Raw genomic sequence first — 18,953 nt, forward strand, 5'->3', positions numbered from 1 at the left:
ACACACACACAACATGTGTCCTTCTCTTTTGAAAATTAAAACCATGCCCTAATATTAAATTACAAAGAGAGAGAGAAAAGAAAAAAAAAGGGAAACAATCAGGGCAGTTCACTGTGCTAATGTCCATCATAAAAACCTGATAAGAAGTAGGACGTACTTGCCCAGACACCAATCTAAGGTCAGTTTTGCTCTTTCCTCACTAGGAGTAAACACTGGGATCGGGGAGGAAGAGGTAAACTGAACCTAGATCTGAACCTCAGGGCAACTTCCACTCAGAACAGGTCATAACAACCAATGCAATCCTTCACCAAACAACCACAACCGCCCGTCCCCCCTCTTTATAAAACCACAAACAAACTTTCACACAACCTGCTAAAATGAAATCATATCAAAAGCTTAGAAAATAACTGTTTCAAATAATGGTTTAACCTCTTTAAGATCACGTCCATTATGGCCATTGGCTAGGCATCATACCGCCCTGTCAAAAACCTCATCTCACTCCTGTTAGCTTATTAGGTGCGTCTGTCAAGAAACCAAGACAAAAAAAAAAAAAAATCTTAAAAGTGATTATTCTACGTGCGTATTGGACTATTCTATTGACTTCGACATCTGATTGAGGATAGCATGCAAGCGTACTCATTCTGGGCCGTATAAAGCCTTCTTGGTTTTACCAACTCTTTCATAGATGCAGTAGCATCAATAACACAAGACAAAAATCTAGCTGGATCCCTTTGCGTTGATCCTTACTAAAAAATGCAAAAATATCACAAAAGATGTGCCGTCCATATTTCTGTGACGTCTTTCCCTAACAAAAGAAGTGCTGGGTTGCGCGTTGCATTCTTTCGTACGAAAACGCCGGTCCGACGCGGCGTCGTGTCGTGTGTTTACCTGAATGACCACAGTTGCTATCCTCAATAACCCTTGTGTTTGAAACAAAAGGCACACATGTCTAAAATGGTCAGATGTATATGCAAATATCCCAAAACTGACCAATGACTGCTCTTAAGCGTTCTTCTGTATACCCATTTCCAGATGGCAGTATTGAGCCTGTTGAATATTGTGCTTGGGGGGGATTAGCATGATCTCCCCCCCCGCCTGTGTGTCTTAAATAGACCATCTCTGTCCTATGAGACTGAATCTGAGCCGCCTTGTGTATTCTGCTTTTCCAGGGGTGGGTTATTCGATGCCAGAGCCATAATGAGACATCACAATATTAAAACTAGGAGGGAAAAATAACTTAATATTAATGCCAGTTCTTCTCTCTGTGCTACATAGATTCCTTAAAAAAAAATAAAAAAAAAGACAATTGGAACATGAATCAGGGACGTACAAAGGTCTCTTTAAAGCAGGAATCCGGGGTATACAGGCAAGTTGAGTGGAGAGAAAATCCACTTGGAAGGGTGTGGAAACCTCAATGGTAGGTGAGGTCATAATGTGGAGCAGAAAGGGTGCTGGTTGGTTGGTTTGGTGGAGGTGGGTGGGGTCAGAGAACATGAGGGTGTATAAAATGGACACAACACCTGCCTCACTGGGGACATTCCCCCTAAATCCTGCCACTTTGGGACTCAAAAAACACCTCAGAAGAGGGTAGAAATGGATGGGGAGCGATAGAAAAGAGAGGAGGGGAAAGTAAGGAGAGGAGGAGAGGCGAGATAAGAAAGAGAGAGGGAAAAGAGCAAGAAGAGATGAGAGGGTCCAGGGGGGGAAGAGAGGAGGAGGGAGAAAAGGGAGAAACAATAGAAGGGGGAGGAGAAGAGGGAAGACTGCAGAGGATATGTAGGGATAAAAGAGGAAGGGGGAGGAGAGATGAAAAAGACAGGAGATGCTTTAAGCGGTTCCAACTCCTCCAGCAGGTGTCGCTGTTGGTGCTGCGTTCAGAGCTTTGCCTCTGTGTCTCTGGCCCCCTCTCCTTCGCCCTCCGCCCCCCGACTTGGGCTGGAAAAGAGAGAGAGAAGGAGAAGAAAGAGAAAGAGAGAGAGAGAAAAAAGGAGAAACAATACATTAATATTGTGAATGCAGAATAGCTATACATCATGATTCATCCTGAATCAAAACAACAACAAAAAACACTTAAAAAACAAGTGAGAGAAAAGAGTTATTCCTGCTTGACACACAAATGCAATTCTGACCAAATCTATGATTAGGTATGGTTAAGGGAGGCAGTTTTCCATGGGATTGTAATTGCATTAGTGGATCAGTGGAACCAGTTCAGGCGCCAGCTAAACTTTCACAGGACCACGTTAAAGGGGCAATCTAAGACTCAAAACAACAACAAAGTGGGTAAACAGCTGAGGGGGGGGGGGGCTGGAAAAACATAACCACGCTCACATTCATAGACAGAGCTATGGGTGCCAGGACTGACTATCCATGAGATTAAAATGACAGCTTTAACCATGTTTTGAAGATACACAGTGTTTACAAAAAATGCTGAGTAAAACAAGCTTATTTTGGGGGTTCTGGTGGGGTAAGACAATTCAATTTAGCTCATGAGGCATTTCTAAGTTATATTCTTTAAGAATCAAAGGCTATATATTTTTTTTTTTAAAGTCATAAACTGGATGTACCGATGCCCCAGATTGCCCCTTTAACACACTAAAAGCCACCTCTGTATTATACGTAGGGTAAAAAGGTTTGCCTTGCAGTGTATTTTATTTGACAGTAAGTTGACTTACTATCTAGAGTCTAGAACCCTTTTTACCTTGTTTTCTTTGTTGCCATCCTTACATAGCGTCTCCTCCTCCCCCACTGTCTAACGCAGCCAGCCAAGAGAGAGGGAGGGAGGGAAGGAGGGAGGGAGAGAGAGGGAGGGAGGGAGAGAAGGGGACGAGACAGGTAACGACAGAGTGACGGATGGGGGGGGGGGGGGGGGGAGAATGATGGGACGTAGAGATGTTTAAATGGACAGAGAAGTCAGTCGGGGACGACCCGGGAAAATATATGAGGGTGTGAGAGGTGAGAGGGACAGACAATTAACGGAGGGGAGCGGATGAAGGAGGGATGACGAGGAGAAAGAGAGGTAAGTGGAATCAAACGGACAGATGTTTGGCACGGCGGGGCATGTGAGCGTCGGGGGGAGGAGGAGGAGGAGGATTTTGACAGGGAATTACGGATGACGGGATGATAAACAACCAGAAAAGCGAGGGATGAAGGGAGGAGACGGAGAGATGGAATAAGGGGATGGCAGGGGGGGGGCGATGAAAGAGAGAGAGGTTAACTGGCAGACTGGAAAAAGAGACGCATACAAGCAAGAGAATAGAGCTGACAGTGTGTGTGCGCGCGCACACACACACACACACACACACACACACACACACACACACACACACACACACTTTCACCACCTATACTTCTCAGCCACACACTAAAGACATGAAGTCGAGAAGAACTAGCGGTACCTAAGCCCCTCCCTCTCCCTGCTTACCGGCATCTGTGTTGAGTTGGGACTGGCCGGCCGGGCCGTGGATCCAGCCTCCTCATTGGCTGGTGCGCCTGTCGTGGGGCATTTCTTTGTGGACTGCATCTTGGCCGCCTGGGCTTTGGCTGCCTGGCTGTTCACTGAATGGAGCAGCTGGAGAACACACACACACACACACACACAGACACACTCTATAATTATTATTTAATAATATTATAATCTATAATACGCATTTGCATTAACATCATTTCAAACTTAAGCCTATATCTATCTCTGTAGTCTCCAGTCTGTGTGCAGGTACTCTGGGGACCATATGGCTGCTTATAAGCCTCCATAACCCCCATTAACCACCCTTGATAAGGCCTGACCTTGGTGATGGTGCCCACGGCTTTGGTGCGTCCTTCTCTGAACACCAGCCTCTGGTCTGTGTGGAGGTACTCGGGGGTCTTGATGAAGCGGAAGTGGACCGCCGCCTTGTCCCCCGTGCGTAGGCAGTCTCTGTTCATGGTCAGGATGGTGGCCGTTTGTCTGATGCTGCCACAGTGGACTGAGGTAGAGAGGGAGGGATAAAAGAGAGGGAAAGGGGGAGGGGGGGGGGGGGGACAAAGAGAGAAACAGAGATGCATTGAGTCAGATTTACAAATAATGCCGATACTATATTATCACTAAGAGGGGTGTGTGTGTGTGTGTGTGTGTGTGTGTGTGTGTGTGTGTGTGTGTGTGTGTGTGTATGTATGTGTGTCTCCACTCACCCATGGCTTGGTACCTAGGGGAGATTGTAGTAGGATGGTGCAGGACCAGTATCTCGGCTTCAAACTCCCATGTTGCCTGTGGAGTTAACCTGGGAGAGATCATCACCATGCCTTTCCTTATAGAGGAACGCTTGATCTGAGGGGGGGGGGGGGGAGATAGGAGGAAGGAGGGTGAACATTAAGGCCGAGAGTATCACATGTTATTTATGACACACACACACACACACACACCTACACACACACACACACACACACACACACCTACACACACCTACACACACCCCTAACCTTTTTGAGGGCAAAAGACGCAGTCTGGCCTCCTCTCACTTCCTTCACAGGCATCCTCTTGCGGTGGATGGATTTGACCGCGATGGAGAGGAAACTGCCCAGAGGGTCGGGGCCGAGGAGCAGCGTGTCGTTCAGTCGTATCAGTCCACGTAACGTAGTCCCTGACACCACTGTGCCGACACCCTGGGGAGGAAGAGAAAATCGGCATTGTCAAGGCAACCAAGTGCCACGCCATCTCTTCTATACAAGACTACTGTGTACATCAGTGTGTGTGTGTAAGTAAGAAGAGAGGTGTATGTATGTGTGCAAGTTACACTGGCCGTGTGTGTGTGTGTGTGTGTGTGTGTGTGCGTGTGTGTGGACACCAGACTGACCGGTACTGAGTAGGTGTCGTCTATCTGGAACTCTGCGGGCTCGTCGTCGCTGTAGGACGTTCTGGAGGAGAGCAGGTTGAGGAACATCTTCAACAGCTCCATGTTCTCACCTGTCACGTTGGAGATCTGGAAGATTGGACACATCCTACGGACGGACGGACGGACACACAGACACAGACACAGACACAGACACAGACACAGACACAGACACAGACACAGAAATGAGTTTCTCGGAAGTACGGAAATAACATTTAAATAAACCAAACCACTGAAACCACTGTAGATGCTGTAGACACACAGCATGTGTGTGTGTGTGTGTGTGTCATTTAACTGGTATTCACATAGAGAACAGAGCTGGTCCTACGGGTATGTACTTACCTCTCAGAGCTGAAGTTGGAGGCTGTGACGATGACGTCGTCTGTGTTCTGCACCAGGACAGGGATCTTTCTACAGCCCGGGGACTTTAGTAACCTCTGTAATAACTTGAGAGTTTCTGCCAACACAAAACAATAGACCATACACGCTTATTCAACACAAGCACAGCTCAGTTCCAGATGGCTTGGTCAATAAAGTGGACGAAAATACAGTCATTCAGTTCTGGGTGTAAAGTGCATAAAGTGCTAGAGTGCATTTGGATGGAAATGCAGGGCAGCACTGTTCTTGTTTATTGGGTTCACTCTGGGTAACACCACTCAGTCCTCCTCCGCAACATCAACACACACATGCGCGCACGCACACACACACACACACACACACACACGCGCACGCACGCACAGACACGCACAGACACGCACTTCTAAAAAAAAAAAAAAACATCACCATCACTTTTAGAACTCTCATAACCTTGCACAAAACACATTCCACGTACAAAACTACTAACATTGGAAAAAAAAACGTTTCGAATGGCATATTCCTTTATTCCTTTGAAGGGGGATATTGGAATGGAATAACGCAATGTTGCATTATTGTATGGGAGAGTACGCCCGCCAGTCAGACCATGAGGCTCAGTCCTCCTCAAGTAAATACAGCCAGCACTCTTCAAACAGAATTTAATAGTAACGGTTAATAATGCTGGCTGTATGATCTACTTATGGGAGCCACCTTGGGCTACACAGCACCCAAAGACACTTCCATCAAAACACAACTTTTATTATAGAGTGGAAGCAGGTCTTTTCCTTATGCTTGGTGCCCCTCACCTTGGAGGATGTTGGCTGGACACATGTCTATCTTGGTGACCACTACAAACACAGGCACGTTGAGGGCCAGGGCCAGCCCCAGGTGCTCCTTAGTCATCCCTACGATACCTGCGTTACTGCCCACCTGGAGGAGGAGAGGAGGAGAGGGGGGGGGGGGGGGGGGGGGGGGTTAGCGAGAGAGAAGAGAGGGCATTGTTATAGCACGTCCTGCACCTATTAATGTCAATTCTACGCTACTGGCTGCATACAAATCTGCAAAGGTTACGAGGAAAAGAGCAAATAAGCAAACACAGCTTCAGGCACTAAAGCTGATAAAACAACCAGTTCTTCTACAAGAGTACAGAACCTTTTTTCAAAGCAGGGTATGGCACGTTTTGTAGAACCGGTACATCGTGCACTACACTAACACGCACACGCACACGCACACGCACACGCACACGCACACACACACACCATGAGCATGCAGAAGTCTGGTAGGTGTCCGGTCATTCCGAACACGGTGGTCTTGAGGTACTTCTCGTGGCCAGCCAGGTCTATGAAGGTGATGACTTTAGAAGACTTCTCACAGATCTTAGTCCAGTCCAGACTGCCACCGTGGCTATCGGGCTTGTTTACCACCTGGGAGAGAGGGGTTTACATGGGTCAGAGAGAGGACACACACACACACACACACACACACACACACACAATAAGGATAGCCCCTCTACTATTTGACGCAGGCCCGCTTTGCTCTTGGATGAGGCAAGAAATAAGTGACATTTTTCAGTTTCAGATCGATAATCGAAGAAGTGAAACTTGCGACTGTCCCCCAAAAACAAAAAAAACAAAAAAGTATTCCATGGAATCTACCGCGTTGTTGGTGCTTCCTGTTGCTGTGTTGAAGTATAGCCTCTGCTTGCCTTGTGTTGTACAGATGCAACAATTTTGCCAAAGGGACAATAATGTTGATAAAAAAACCAACACTGCAGTAGTACCTTAAAATAACTTATTCTCTCTCTCTCTCTACCCCCTTTCCCCCTCTCCCTCCCGGTCAAAGCCCACACTGCTGGTCCTTCCACTCTCCTCCCTCCCTCCCTCCCTCCAGTCCCTCCGTCCGTCCGTCCCTTCCTCCCTCCCTCCCGTCCCTCCTGGTCGAAGCCCAGGATGTCGTTGCCCACGCTGCTGGTCCTGCCAATCTCCTCCCTCCCTCTCCCTCCCTCTTGGTCGAAGCCCAGGATGTCATTGCCCACGCTGCTGGTCCTGCCAATCTCCCCCCTCCTTCCCTCCCTCTCACCTGTCCCTCCTGGTCGAAGCCCAGGATGTCGTTGCCCACGCTGCTGGTCCTGCCACTCTCCATCTCGTGTTTGTGTCTGAAGAGCTTCTGGCGGGCGAACCCCCTGCCGTTGTCCAGCTCCCCGTGGGTCAGCACCCCCAGCAAGGTGCTCTTCCCCGCGTCCACGTTACCCACCACCGCCACCCTGGGAGGGAGGGAGAGAGAGAGAGAGAGAGAGAGTCTAGACGTTAAAGGTATGTTGGATAAATGAAAAACAAACAATCAATCAGCGAACAACCTTGGGACAGTTGAGACATGTTGCACACAGCTGATTGTATCCCTACAAAGCCTAGAGTATGTGGGAGGACAGTAAGGGGCTCCATGCAACCCTCTCTCTCTCTCTCTCCTCGCCTCACCTGACTTCCAGGAAGTCCTCCTCGCCCACGCGGCGGCGTATGAGGTAGTCCCGTACCCGCCCCCCCGCGTCGCTGCGTTCCCTCAGGAGGATGAGGTCGGCCGATATCTGTTCACACAGGGACTGGACCGTGGCCACCGACGCCTCCATGTCCTTCTCATCCAGACCGTGGTCCCCACCGTCTGGGTGGGCGTCGAAGGCTCTTTTTAGTTTGGCTTAGTTTATTTGACCATTTTAATATAAAATAAAAGTACACATATGACCAAGACCTACATGTATTACTACATGAATAGAATCATCAGGGATATGACACAATTAAGCCCTTGGTTTGTTTCCATGGTGGCCCCATTCCATTGGTCAGAGAGGGGGGGGGGGGGGTGGAGAGATCAGCATCCACAGACAGAGAGTAAGGAGGGTGGGGGAGGAGGGAGGGGAAGACAGAGGGACAAGAGAGATAGGTAGCGAGAGAGACATGCGGATGGGAAGAGATATAGGGAGGAGGAGGAAGGGTAGAAAGATAGGGGGGGGGGAGAGAAAGAGAGAGAGAGAGAAAGAGAGAGAGAGACAGAGAGAGAGTGGATGGGCGAGGGGAGCAAGAGGAAGCCACGTACTGTGACCACACTGAATGAACCACGCCCATGTCTGTGGCTGTAGCCAGAAGAAAGCCCTGAATTTAACCGTTCTTGTAGCACAACTCAGCATAGAAGACAGTTTAATGTTTAGTTAACTGAGGTGGATACGTCAGATAGGACTACATGACAGAGAATAAAGCCAGAAGAACATGGATGCTTGTTGAATGGTAAACTGACTATTCGGTGGTGTTTCATAATTTAAGTGTGCCAGTTACCTTTCATAGACTCAAATAAAATAATAAATAAATAAATTAAATAATCTTAGTTCAACTTATGAAGCTGGGTTTCAAGACATGGTTCAAAGAGTATAGGCACAAGTCCTCAGTGCTCGCGAGTTGCAGTTTCCTGAGTTGCTTGAGGTTAGCCTACATGCAAAGTAGAAACAGAAACCTAACACACCACCAACACACCAAATCACATGAGCACCTGTTACAGACAGAGCCCCGGAGAGGGATCTGATAACATAGTTCCACTACAGCAGAGCCAGGGCAACACAGAAGCCTCTTTCACACATGCCCTTTTACCTCAAGAGGTCACAAGGTCAGACATGTTGCTGTGGTGAGCAGAAAATTAGCTGCAGACGGCAACAAAGCCCTCAGGGGAAGGCTCAGGGCATGTATAGACACATAGCTGTGTTGACACGCTTAGGGGGAAAATTGATAGCCTTTATTCAGACACACTGTCGAACGTTGTGCCTTCTCTATCCACATAAGGCTCTCATTCCATTCGAGGACATCGCTGTGTTATATAAATATAGAAATGGAGGTGCAGTGTTGTGGTATTGAGTTGGTATACATGTTCCTACCTGAGCCCGATCCCACCACATAGATGGTCTCCCCGCAACCTTCATCCATCCTTTCCCTGAGTTGCCGTAGTAACGAGTCATACTGCTCTCCTGATGGACTGACCAGAGCCAGCTGTTAGGAGGGAGGGAGAGGGAGAGAGAGAGAAACAAGCAGTTAGAAGAGAAGAAATAACATGGAGTGACAGCCTACACATCTAAATCTAACTCAACTCAATAATGTGGAACATGTTATATAAATCACTTGTATGACCAAATACAGCAACAAAGACAAATGTTTCTGCAATACAAACTGCCATACGAGTTGCTAAAGTAATTTATAACAATATAATTGCTAAAGTGAAAGTTATTTATAACAATAGGTTTGCATTGTGTGGTCCTATGAAGGCCAGGGTAATGTAATTACAAAGAAATGCATGCAGTGGTGACTTGATGATCAAAACCAATGCAAATCATTTCTAACTTAATGAATGATTCATTACAAATAGCGGCTAAATCCAAGATTCTCTACATTCAAACAAGTGTGGCAATCGCAAATGATTTCAATAGCCATAAATGATCAAATACTTATACAGTATGTAGCGTAGTGGATTGCCAACTGGCCACAGTATGGCGACATACGTGTCATTCATTTAATGTTTTGGTCCAACACAAAATGTAATGTGTCCCATGCGTAAAATGTTAATTTACACAATTCGCTAAAATGACAGAATGGTGAATAACAAATAAACATATTTACTGTTGACTGTTATATTTGCGCAACTGACTGTGGTTACAGTATGAGCTGGGGCCTACCTTGCTAGTGAAGTCTAAATGATCCTCGGACTCGCCGTTAGCATCCTCCCCATCCTCGTAGCACTCGGTGGCGGATACGTCATCCCCATATCCCCGCTCGGGTGCAAACATGCAAGCGGGTACTACAGATTCTGTCGAGGGTATTGCACTCGGACTTAGTCCTGGCTCTGTCGCCGCTAACGACGCCATTTCCACAAACCTTGAGAAAAACAAGTCATTCAAATTAAACACAACCAGGTTGAATAAAACCCCTGCTGGTAGCTAAGGTCTCCACGTAGCAACGCTAGCCTCAGTAACTTGTCTGTATCAGGTTCTGGCAATTTCACCGAGCTAACACACAAACTAGCCACTATTGCTAACTTTGCTAGTATAACATAGCTAGCTATGTTATTGTTATTTTATGTTGCATTGCATGGCTGCATGATACCGCTTTACAGCTAGCTAAACATCAGTTAATTTTTTCCAATTTTCTACTTTGTAATTTGGATTTTGTTTGCAATCTTATTAAAGTTAACATAGACTTATAAGTCAACATACCAGAAGGTGTCGTGTACATGCAAGGTTGTAGATGATTGTATTTGCATAAGTCACGCCCCATAATAGAAGAACGAAGTGGGATTGGCTAAGGTATTCAAGACTCCACCCATAGAATATTGAATATTGTCATGTGGATATTGACAGGTGGAATATCAGAATCAGAATCAGAATCAGAATCAGAATCAGAATCAGAATTCTTTTATTTGGCCAAGTATATTTGCACATACAGGAAATTGACTTGGTGAGGTTGGTGCATGGGACATAAAAAACAACAATATATAAGCAAAATATTAACTAAAAAATTACAAAATAACAAAATAGCAAAAAAATAAAAATGCAGGCTGTGCGAGGCTATGGGGCTGTGAAATGAGTATGGGGCATGTACACTATAAATTAGAATACATTTAAATAAAAAATAAATTACACTGTCTGTGACACTGTGTGTGACAGGGTGGGGTGGGGAAGTCCCAGAGTCAGTGAGAGGCAGGGAGCTTGTATATATATATAAATAAATAAAAGTATGTATTATAATTATATATCATGTTAAAGTTGTACTGTTTCAAATTATATATATATATTCACAGCGTCCCCACATAATCCCCCAAAGATAACTGGATAGATGCAATATGGTAATTGCTCCATCTTACCTTCTGATAGGCTTGGTGGAATATTTGCATATATATGTATCATATTGCTTCAGTGCTCTCAGATTTAGGCAGGCAGGCCTACGGTAGGGGCTCAGGGCCATTTTGGAATTCAGCTGAAATAAATCATGTAGCACTTAATGAAAGGGAGGGGGGGGGGGTTACTCTTGATCCTGATTGGTCACAGCTTCCTCATCTAATTCTCGAACTGGTTGGTGGAAAGGTAAATCCTACCCCTTACGTTCCACCTGACAGTACATAATAAACCAGATCGTTGTTTGAAGCTTTTTCTGCTGAGAGACTCCAGAAGAAAGCCAGACAAGATGGTAAGTATGACTTACCACCATTCCACACAGAAGTAGAATACTTTCTCAATCTCCCACGCTTTCAAATCGTGTACTGCATGTCTGATCAAGTTGGAATATGTAAAGTATCTAGACAAGAGGTTGCTGGGAGGTGCAGGTGCAGATAATTGACACCTTGATATAATATTTAATCCGTTATGACAATACACACAAACTAGAGACATGGATTTGTTGTAGGTGTCTGTTGTTGCAATAATCTCAGCCATTAAACCACCGTTTTCAACTGACTGTAAAGTTTTTTTGTTTTAAAGGTTTTGTCAATCCCATCTTTCTAAAAGTGCACTTTTGATGTAAAAATGATAGCATAGGCCTATAACATGTGAATTAATGTGAGGTAGTAGTAGACTTTAGTCGACTATAGGCTATATTCCTTGTCATAAAACATCAATGCAAACTGTTTAGGCGGCTAACCACATGCAGTTTCTATTTAAATTGTGAAATCAAATCAAGTCAAATGCTTGTGTTGCTATGAACATGAACAAATCACAATATATCATTGTGACAGTCATCTCTAAAAAAAATTTTTTCTCACGGGTTATACGGTAAAGAGACATCAAAACCATCAAAATGAATGATAGTCCTAGAATTCTTTGAAATGAGTCATGTTGGTCAATGATAAACCACATTGATCTGAGAGGATATATAGCAGGATATGGTTATTGGGACAGTGTACGAGTGTATAGTGTACGAGGGTGTGTCTCAGATATAGGGTCCACTACAGATACACCTTGGTTGACTAACAGATACTGGCCGATAAGAGGGAGATGTGGAATTCACACAAATATAATTCACACGATCATTGATGAACTTCCTTTGTACGTACAGTCCAGTTGACACACACACAGGGTGTGGTGGAGGCCCCCATGGTGTTTATTCACAGTCTTACTGTCTCCTTGTTTGACGGTCACACAAAGTCTGTTCCTGATACTGTGGTTTTATGACCCTGGTTACAACGTTCCAGTGGTTGATGATTAACACTAACGATCTATTCTCACCAGAGACTTATAACTATAAAATGCCTTTCTTCCTCTGAGTCACATGCCCAATTGGACGTTGAATCAACTGTCAATCGTTGATTAGTGGGTGATTCTAAAACGAAATATTTCTATAAACGATAGACAGAAACCATCCAATAACACTACAGCGCGATGACAGTTAAATTGCGTTTTTCTTTTTATATTTTTAAGGCTTTATAGGCTTACTGTCACAACATAATTTCTGTTCATAGGCTGGCAATGAACAGCAGGTTGTAAAGCGAAATAGGTATATTGGTTGTAAAGGTGCTGAGCTGATATTAAATACGTTACTTGCCAATTACCATACTCGACTTTGCGCAGCAAATGGATGACTGCAAACCCATGCAGGGACCGAAAATGAGCGCTTTCCTTTCTCCCTCACTGACTGTTCCAATAATCACTGATTGGGGGCATTTCCCCCTTTCATTACCAAGGTAAGTAATAATGACACGAGCACAGTATGTAGCCCAAACCCTAACACATTTGAGGCTCGTGCATGTTTTACTGGATTTATAGCCTAACTTTACGCATGAATGAATGACTGGGCGTCGCGGGGAGGAGATCGAGGCGCGCAAAATCATGTGGCACGTCTCTGAATTTTGCAAAAACAATAAACATGCAGGTTTTGTTGAATCATAGCATTCATCCATCCAATCATTCATAATGTCTGATTAAATGTCCCTTGTGGTCTTGTTTTCCTAGAGCTTGAAAGTGGAGAACATGTCCTTCAAGGAGGGCCATGAGATGAAGATTGCTGTCAAGGCCCATTCCGAGTAAGTCATCCTTTTAGTCTCTTTCTACTGTCATGCAGAACAGGAAGTCATGTTCCACATGTACAGGCCTGGTTTCATTACAGTTTGTCTTCTTGAACCGAACCATCAAGGAGAACATATTTGATCATGTTTTGCCCACGTATCTTTCTCTAAAGTAAACCTTGGGGGTCTTCCTCATGGAGATACATGAAACACTGTTCTATCTTCTATGGTCATCGTCTCTTTCCACAGTCACTGGGTCATGAGTCTTAGCAGGCAAGACTAGTCATCATCCCTGGGCCCCCACCTAGATCCACAGCTTTGCCTGTTTCGTTTATGGTTTCTGTTGCCTTCAGATGAAATGGTTGGTGTTCGCACCCCATTGATAATCTAGATTCTATACATTCTAGAACTTCAAGCGCCTATGGAGGAATCAGGGGGAAAACACTACCATTTTAAAGTGCAATGGAGAGTCATGTTCCACATGTATGCAGTAGACCTAGGTTCATTTCAGCCACCTAGGAGAACTTTATATTTCATGACAATGTTTACAACATCTTTATCTCTTCCTCTTTCCATTGACCCCTTCTCTTCCTCTCTCATCCCCAGTTTCGCCATCAACATCGGCCATGATGGCGATAACATTGCCCTGCATCTCAACCCTCGTTTTGACAGCGGTCAGGTCGTGTGCAACTCCCTGTGCGGAGGGGACTGGGGAGACGAGCATCGAGAGGACCAGTTCTCCTTCCAGTCCGGAGAGGAGTCCAAGGTGAGCTGAGACACACACACACACACCTCATGCAGTGTTTCATCACTGGATTGAATAGAATAGAAACGGACATACTAGATATCCTCATATTTGTATACTTGCACCTTTCATACAGTAAGAACAGCTGAATATATTTGAATAGAAACTCACCCACAAGAATATTTCACCTTTCTTATGCTTCACTCACTTTTTTTTTTTTTTAAACCATTATCAATTATCTATCATGATAAACCATGACATGTTAGTCACACAACGTCTCACCACGGACAATGCAACATTTAATCACTAACCATTCAGATCGAGAACAGAAGTACAGGATCTCAACCTCACGCAAGCTTCATAGGTTGTCCCACATGCTGTTTATAGACACATCCATGGCTGTTGAATGGGGCTATAAAGATTCTCTCTCTCTCTCCATCCAGTTGGTCATCAACTTCAACACGGAGCAGTTCTACATCAAGCTCCCCGACGGTGTCATGATGGACTTCCCCAATCGCCTTGGCGACAACAAGTACAAGCACATCTCGGTGACAGGAGATGCAAAGATGATCAGCCTCAAGATCAAGTAGAGGCTGACCCCTGACCCCCTGACTCGGAAGAGGAAGTGACCTGATTGTGTGGTGTTTACCTAGCCTGGGTCGAGTTCAGGAGGGTTCAGTGCTCTGAATGCTGCCGATACTGTAGAAATCTAACTTGCAGAGATGATGTGATCCCTTGTTCTTCACAACAGATTATTATCTTGTATGTGTATATATATGTCTTCTACACAATACGTTTCTATCGGAACATCCAATCACATTGCACCTTCTTGAATGGACCCTGGTTCTGTTTCTGGTTATGCCAACTCAAATGTTGGGCTCAAATGACTCTAATGATCAAAACAAAGGAGTTGGCTAAAGCAGAAAGAGATCTGGCTGCCATCAGCTGCATTCCTGGCCAAATATCTGTAAAATTGTTTAATTGTATACCAACACAGCTCTTATTTTGTAGTAAGGGGAGAGGGTCCCTAGGGGGTGCCACTGTAACACTAGTCAGAACACATTTATACCTGAGGCTTGTGGAAGCCACTCCCAAAGAGGTATTTTAATAAAACCACTGTGAAAGCAATAGTTGTTTTGTTTTTTTGAGCATAAAATTGATATCATTTTTATATAATAGCCATATCACAATGATTGTTACTGTATATGTCTGATATAATCTTTCTCTGGTCTCTCTCTTTCTCTTTCCCCCAGACACACAAACACACACACACACATTTTCTCCCTCTCTCATTCTGCCTGGTCTGTCATGATGACATCATCAGAGGTTTTTTATTTGACTGGCGTATGGGTGTTATCCACGTGAGAGAGTCCTCTGAGGCTCTTCTTGGATCTGTCGTTGAATGACCTAACTCTCACAGTGTAAACCTGCCTGTCAGTGGTTTCACATTTCACCCCAGGCCACCATTCACCGTTTGTCTGCGAACCCGTGCTTGCCCATTTTATGCCCTGACCACAGCATCGCTAGTTAAAAGTCCTTACCACAGCATTGCGAGTTACGACTGAATCTGAAGTCCGCAGTACAGCAGATCTTTATATGGCAGGTTAGGTCATTTTTCAGACCCATAGCAGCAGAACAGTCAGTAAGCCTGTTTGGTTTTGATTAGATCACAGAGGTTTAGTACATTTCGATTTGATCTTCAGTTACTCAGAGCAGTGGTTCTGATTCGATTGGCTGACTTTACCTGATTTACTCGGTAATAGGAACTCAGTTGTCATTATCTTATCAATTTAGGTCAAAATTCATGTTCCTTGTCAAACTGATGAGTAAATACTATTCTCAGAGTCTGTTCTCTGTGAGTCCAGATCCATCCACGTACGTGTGTTTAGCTTGGTGCGGTGATTGACTGAACAGGGAGGGGCCAAATTCCTGTGGGACAATTTGCAGGACAACACGAAAAGAATCGTGGCCCGTGGCTGTGGAATGTTGCAGGCTTGGACCACATTCCCTGTAAAGGGGAAGGGGGCCAGGTAGAGGGGACGTGTGTGTGTGTGTTGGAATGGTCAGAGGGGTTCATTACAGACATGCATAGTCACAGGAAATTAGCATGCAGCCATCAATGAGGAAGACAAGTGCGTACGCTTTCTGATAGATCTCAGTGACTTCCTTACTTCAACACCTTCATCACATACTGTATCACCACTCACTTGACAGCAACCAAGAGATGGGCAATGCTGTGCAGATTTCACCCAAAATTAAATGGAATATTTCCCATTGCAACTTCAGTACATTCATACAAGGAGAACCAGCCACTGATAAGATCTGGACGTATTTTGGCAATAATATTTTTTATAAACAATATCACAGAGATAATAATGCAGACAGACTGGTTAGATGAAACAGTGAATGTACTGTAAGTGAAATTCCAGGCCAAATACCGCCTGTCAAAGCTGTCAAGATACAAACCAGTGAGCCGAGTTTAGACAAGGACAAGACAAAGGAATTGCACTTGTGCCATTGTTTGCCAGGCATTGCCTGCACCCATGTGAAGCACTTTGAGAGCCAAAAACCTAAAAAAACAAGCTCCCTGTCTCTGATACAGAGTCAACAATGATGTCCTTTACATTAACCTTCCCTTGTGTATGCCATCAGATGAACAAGAGTGTTTCCCCTCTATAGTTCCTGCATGGGCATGGCCCCTATTGAACCCGGGTCACCTCGACTTGACCCCGTCGACTGACTCTTCTGGGCCAGGTAGTCCTTGTAGTTCCGGGTCAGGAGAGTGTAGAGCAGCGGGTTTATACAACTGTTCCCGTACGTTAGACATGTGACGAAGAAATTCACGTAATTGTGCGTGGCTGGAGATAGACCCCTGAGAGACTCCGGAGAGAACATTTTCGCTAGCTGCCACCCCCAGAAAGGCAGGAAACAGGCCCAGTAGGCCACAACGATGCTGAAGATCATGGACACCACCTTCTGCCTGAGGCTCCTCCTCCGGGCAGAGCGACTGCTGCCCCCGAGGCTAGCCTGGGCGGTCCAGTAGCGTCGAGCTAGCCCCGCATACAGCCCCACAATCACCAGCCCTGGCACCAGGACGCTGGTGAGGAACAGCACCGTCAGATAGGCCTTGAAGGCGTCTGGCGTCCAGGTCGGGAAGCAGATCCGCTTCGCCAGGCCGGCAGCGTTGGGCTTACCCTCCCTCAGGCGGATCATCACCATCATGGGCAGCGTTAGGACGAACGCTGCGGCCCAGATCACGCCCGCCGCTAACCTCTGTCCTCTGGCTGAGGAGCGGCGGGCCATGAACGGTTTGGCCACGGCGCGGTAGCGCTCCAAGCTCATGGCGACCAGGACAAAGACGCTGGCGTGCATCGTCAGGAGGTCCAGGCTGAGGAGGATGCGGCAGCCGGCCTCGCCGAACAGCCAATCATGGGCGAAGTAGGTGCAGACGACGAAAGGTATGGTGGAGAGGTAGAGGATGTCGGCGAGCGCCAGGTTGAGGATGTAGACGTACAGGGAGCCCATGCGTCGCAGCGCGGCTGAACGCATGATGACCAGGGTGTACACGTTGCCCGCCAAGCCCAGGGCGCACATCACAAACAGGGTGGCGCCAAGGAGAGACGTCACCCACAGGCCGCCCCCTCCCCCTCCCCCTCCTCCTCCAGAGCCTTGGCCTGATTGTGGAAGGGTGACATTAGGGGTGTGGTTCATGCTAGGGCTGGAACAGGGTTTACAAATGAGAGACAGTGTCCTACAAATACTTGGCTCAGTTAAAATTGGTATTATAGTATACAGCATGAATAGTGTATGAACACAGTATGAATAGTGCTATCATCAATGAAGATCATCATCATTACTGATCTGGATTCCAAACAGTTTTGGAGTGATGTTTCAAATCCGTATGTATTCCATATTGAGACGGAGGCTAAATGCAAGGCCAGAAATTACCCCCCTCCACACAGGCTTAGCACAGACAGACTATTAGAAAGAAAAAAGAAACAACACAAATCCTCTTTAGCCTGTTTGGGCTTTCTGAATCCTCAAAGTAAATCCTCTAGGAGCCCGCGATAGTGAGTGTAGCGATGCTTGAAGCAGAACAACAACTCCACTCCCGCCGCCGCCCCAGATCGGGCCCACTAATCCACACAGGGGTGCCTTAAGGTGACAACCAACATGGCCGACACGTCCAGCGAGAGTGTTTTTCATCACGCGCCGCTTTTATTTCCACACACAAGCCCCTCCGTGCTCCCATGGTCCAGTTCACCTCCAGGGGTCGGAGGTCGGCCGATAGAGCCGTTAATCTAGAGAGGATTTAACCGCGCCGGTGACTTCCACGACTTCAGGTCTCATAAGTTGACTGTCTGTTGAGGTTTGAAGTGATTGTGAAGCAGGTAGAAAAGAAAGCTCAGGCTGTGTCGAAAGGTCGGCATTTGTCTTGTGGTCTTCCCAGCGGTGAACGCGATGCTCCTCTGTTTTGACCATAAACAGACGTCCGTATTGGGATCATCGTTGTGCTGGTAAGTGGGGTCCCCTCCACCCTCCCGTTGTGTTCCTCTTGATGCCGTACTGTTGTGTCTGTTTCCTTTGGTGTCTTTTAACTGCACTCCTCTCTCTCTCTCTCTCTCTCTCTCTCTCTCTCTCTCTTCTCTCTCTCTCTCTCTCTCTCTCTCTCTCTCTCTCTCTCTCTCTCTCAAGTAGGTGAGATGCAGCATGACTCTATAGATTTACGAGGTATTCACCCTGGCCCTGGGCCTGCTGGCTTTGAACACTCGGGTGCAGTTTTAAACACCCCTGGCCCGCTGGCACCCAAAATGTGTGTGTATGCACACACACACACACAGACACAAATATACATTAGATACACTCACTTACTCACACTTATATAGTACATTAGCACATTGATATCAATCTCACACATGAACTCAGTCGAGGTCAATTTAAACTGGTGGACATAGGAAAGATATTAGGAA

At 46.0% G+C, this 18,953-nt stretch overlaps 3 protein-coding genes across 3 annotated transcripts in view; 1 reads left to right on the forward strand and 2 right to left on the reverse strand.

Moving 5' to 3' along the window:
• gtpbp1l (GTP binding protein 1, like) overlaps positions 1 to 10,115 on the reverse strand; it is a 10,220-nt gene extending 105 nt beyond the window's left edge. Inside the window, exons 1-13 of the mRNA XM_083693676.1 lie at positions 9,922 to 10,115; positions 9,130 to 9,241; positions 7,694 to 7,874; positions 7,299 to 7,482; positions 6,479 to 6,643; positions 6,026 to 6,149; positions 5,208 to 5,322; positions 4,830 to 4,974; positions 4,456 to 4,638; positions 4,168 to 4,303; positions 3,784 to 3,962; positions 3,422 to 3,568; positions 1 to 1,935 (exon numbers count right to left, since the gene is read on the reverse strand). The exon at positions 1 to 1,935 is cut by the window's left edge and continues 105 nt beyond it. Of these exons, the coding sequence (XP_083549802.1) occupies positions 1,828 to 1,935; positions 3,422 to 3,568; positions 3,784 to 3,962; positions 4,168 to 4,303; positions 4,456 to 4,638; positions 4,830 to 4,974; positions 5,208 to 5,322; positions 6,026 to 6,149; positions 6,479 to 6,643; positions 7,299 to 7,482; positions 7,694 to 7,874; positions 9,130 to 9,241; positions 9,922 to 10,110 (1,968 nt within the window). The 5' untranslated portion in view covers positions 10,111 to 10,115 and the 3' untranslated portion in view covers positions 1 to 1,827. The remainder of the gene's footprint in view (positions 1,936 to 3,421; positions 3,569 to 3,783; positions 3,963 to 4,167; positions 4,304 to 4,455; positions 4,639 to 4,829; positions 4,975 to 5,207; positions 5,323 to 6,025; positions 6,150 to 6,478; positions 6,644 to 7,298; positions 7,483 to 7,693; positions 7,875 to 9,129; positions 9,242 to 9,921) is intronic.
• A 2,905-nt stretch (positions 10,116 to 13,020) lies between these two features.
• lgals2b (lectin, galactoside-binding, soluble, 2b) lies at positions 13,021 to 14,573 on the forward strand (the record flags this gene model as incomplete). The annotated part of the gene is made up of 4 exons (XM_083694361.1): positions 13,021 to 13,071; positions 13,186 to 13,256; positions 13,845 to 14,004; positions 14,427 to 14,573. The coding sequence occupies 4 exons, from the start codon at positions 13,021 to 13,023 to the stop codon at positions 14,571 to 14,573; spliced, it is 429 nt and encodes a 142-aa protein (XP_083550487.1).
• Positions 14,574 to 16,535: 1,962 nt separating this feature from the next.
• Positions 16,536 to 17,694, reverse strand: uts2r4 (urotensin-2 receptor 4; the record flags this gene model as incomplete). Its single annotated transcript, XM_083694362.1, has 1 exon — positions 16,536 to 17,694. The coding sequence occupies one exon, from the start codon at positions 17,692 to 17,694 to the stop codon at positions 16,657 to 16,659; it is 1,038 nt and encodes a 345-aa protein (XP_083550488.1). The 3' UTR covers positions 16,536 to 16,656.
• Between the last annotated feature and the right edge of the window lie 1,259 nt (positions 17,695 to 18,953).

The sequence above is a fragment of the Argentina silus genome, assembly GCF_951799395.1.
Source record: "Argentina silus genome assembly, chromosome: 22".
Lineage (NCBI taxonomy): Eukaryota > Metazoa > Chordata > Actinopteri > Argentiniformes > Argentinidae > Argentina > Argentina silus.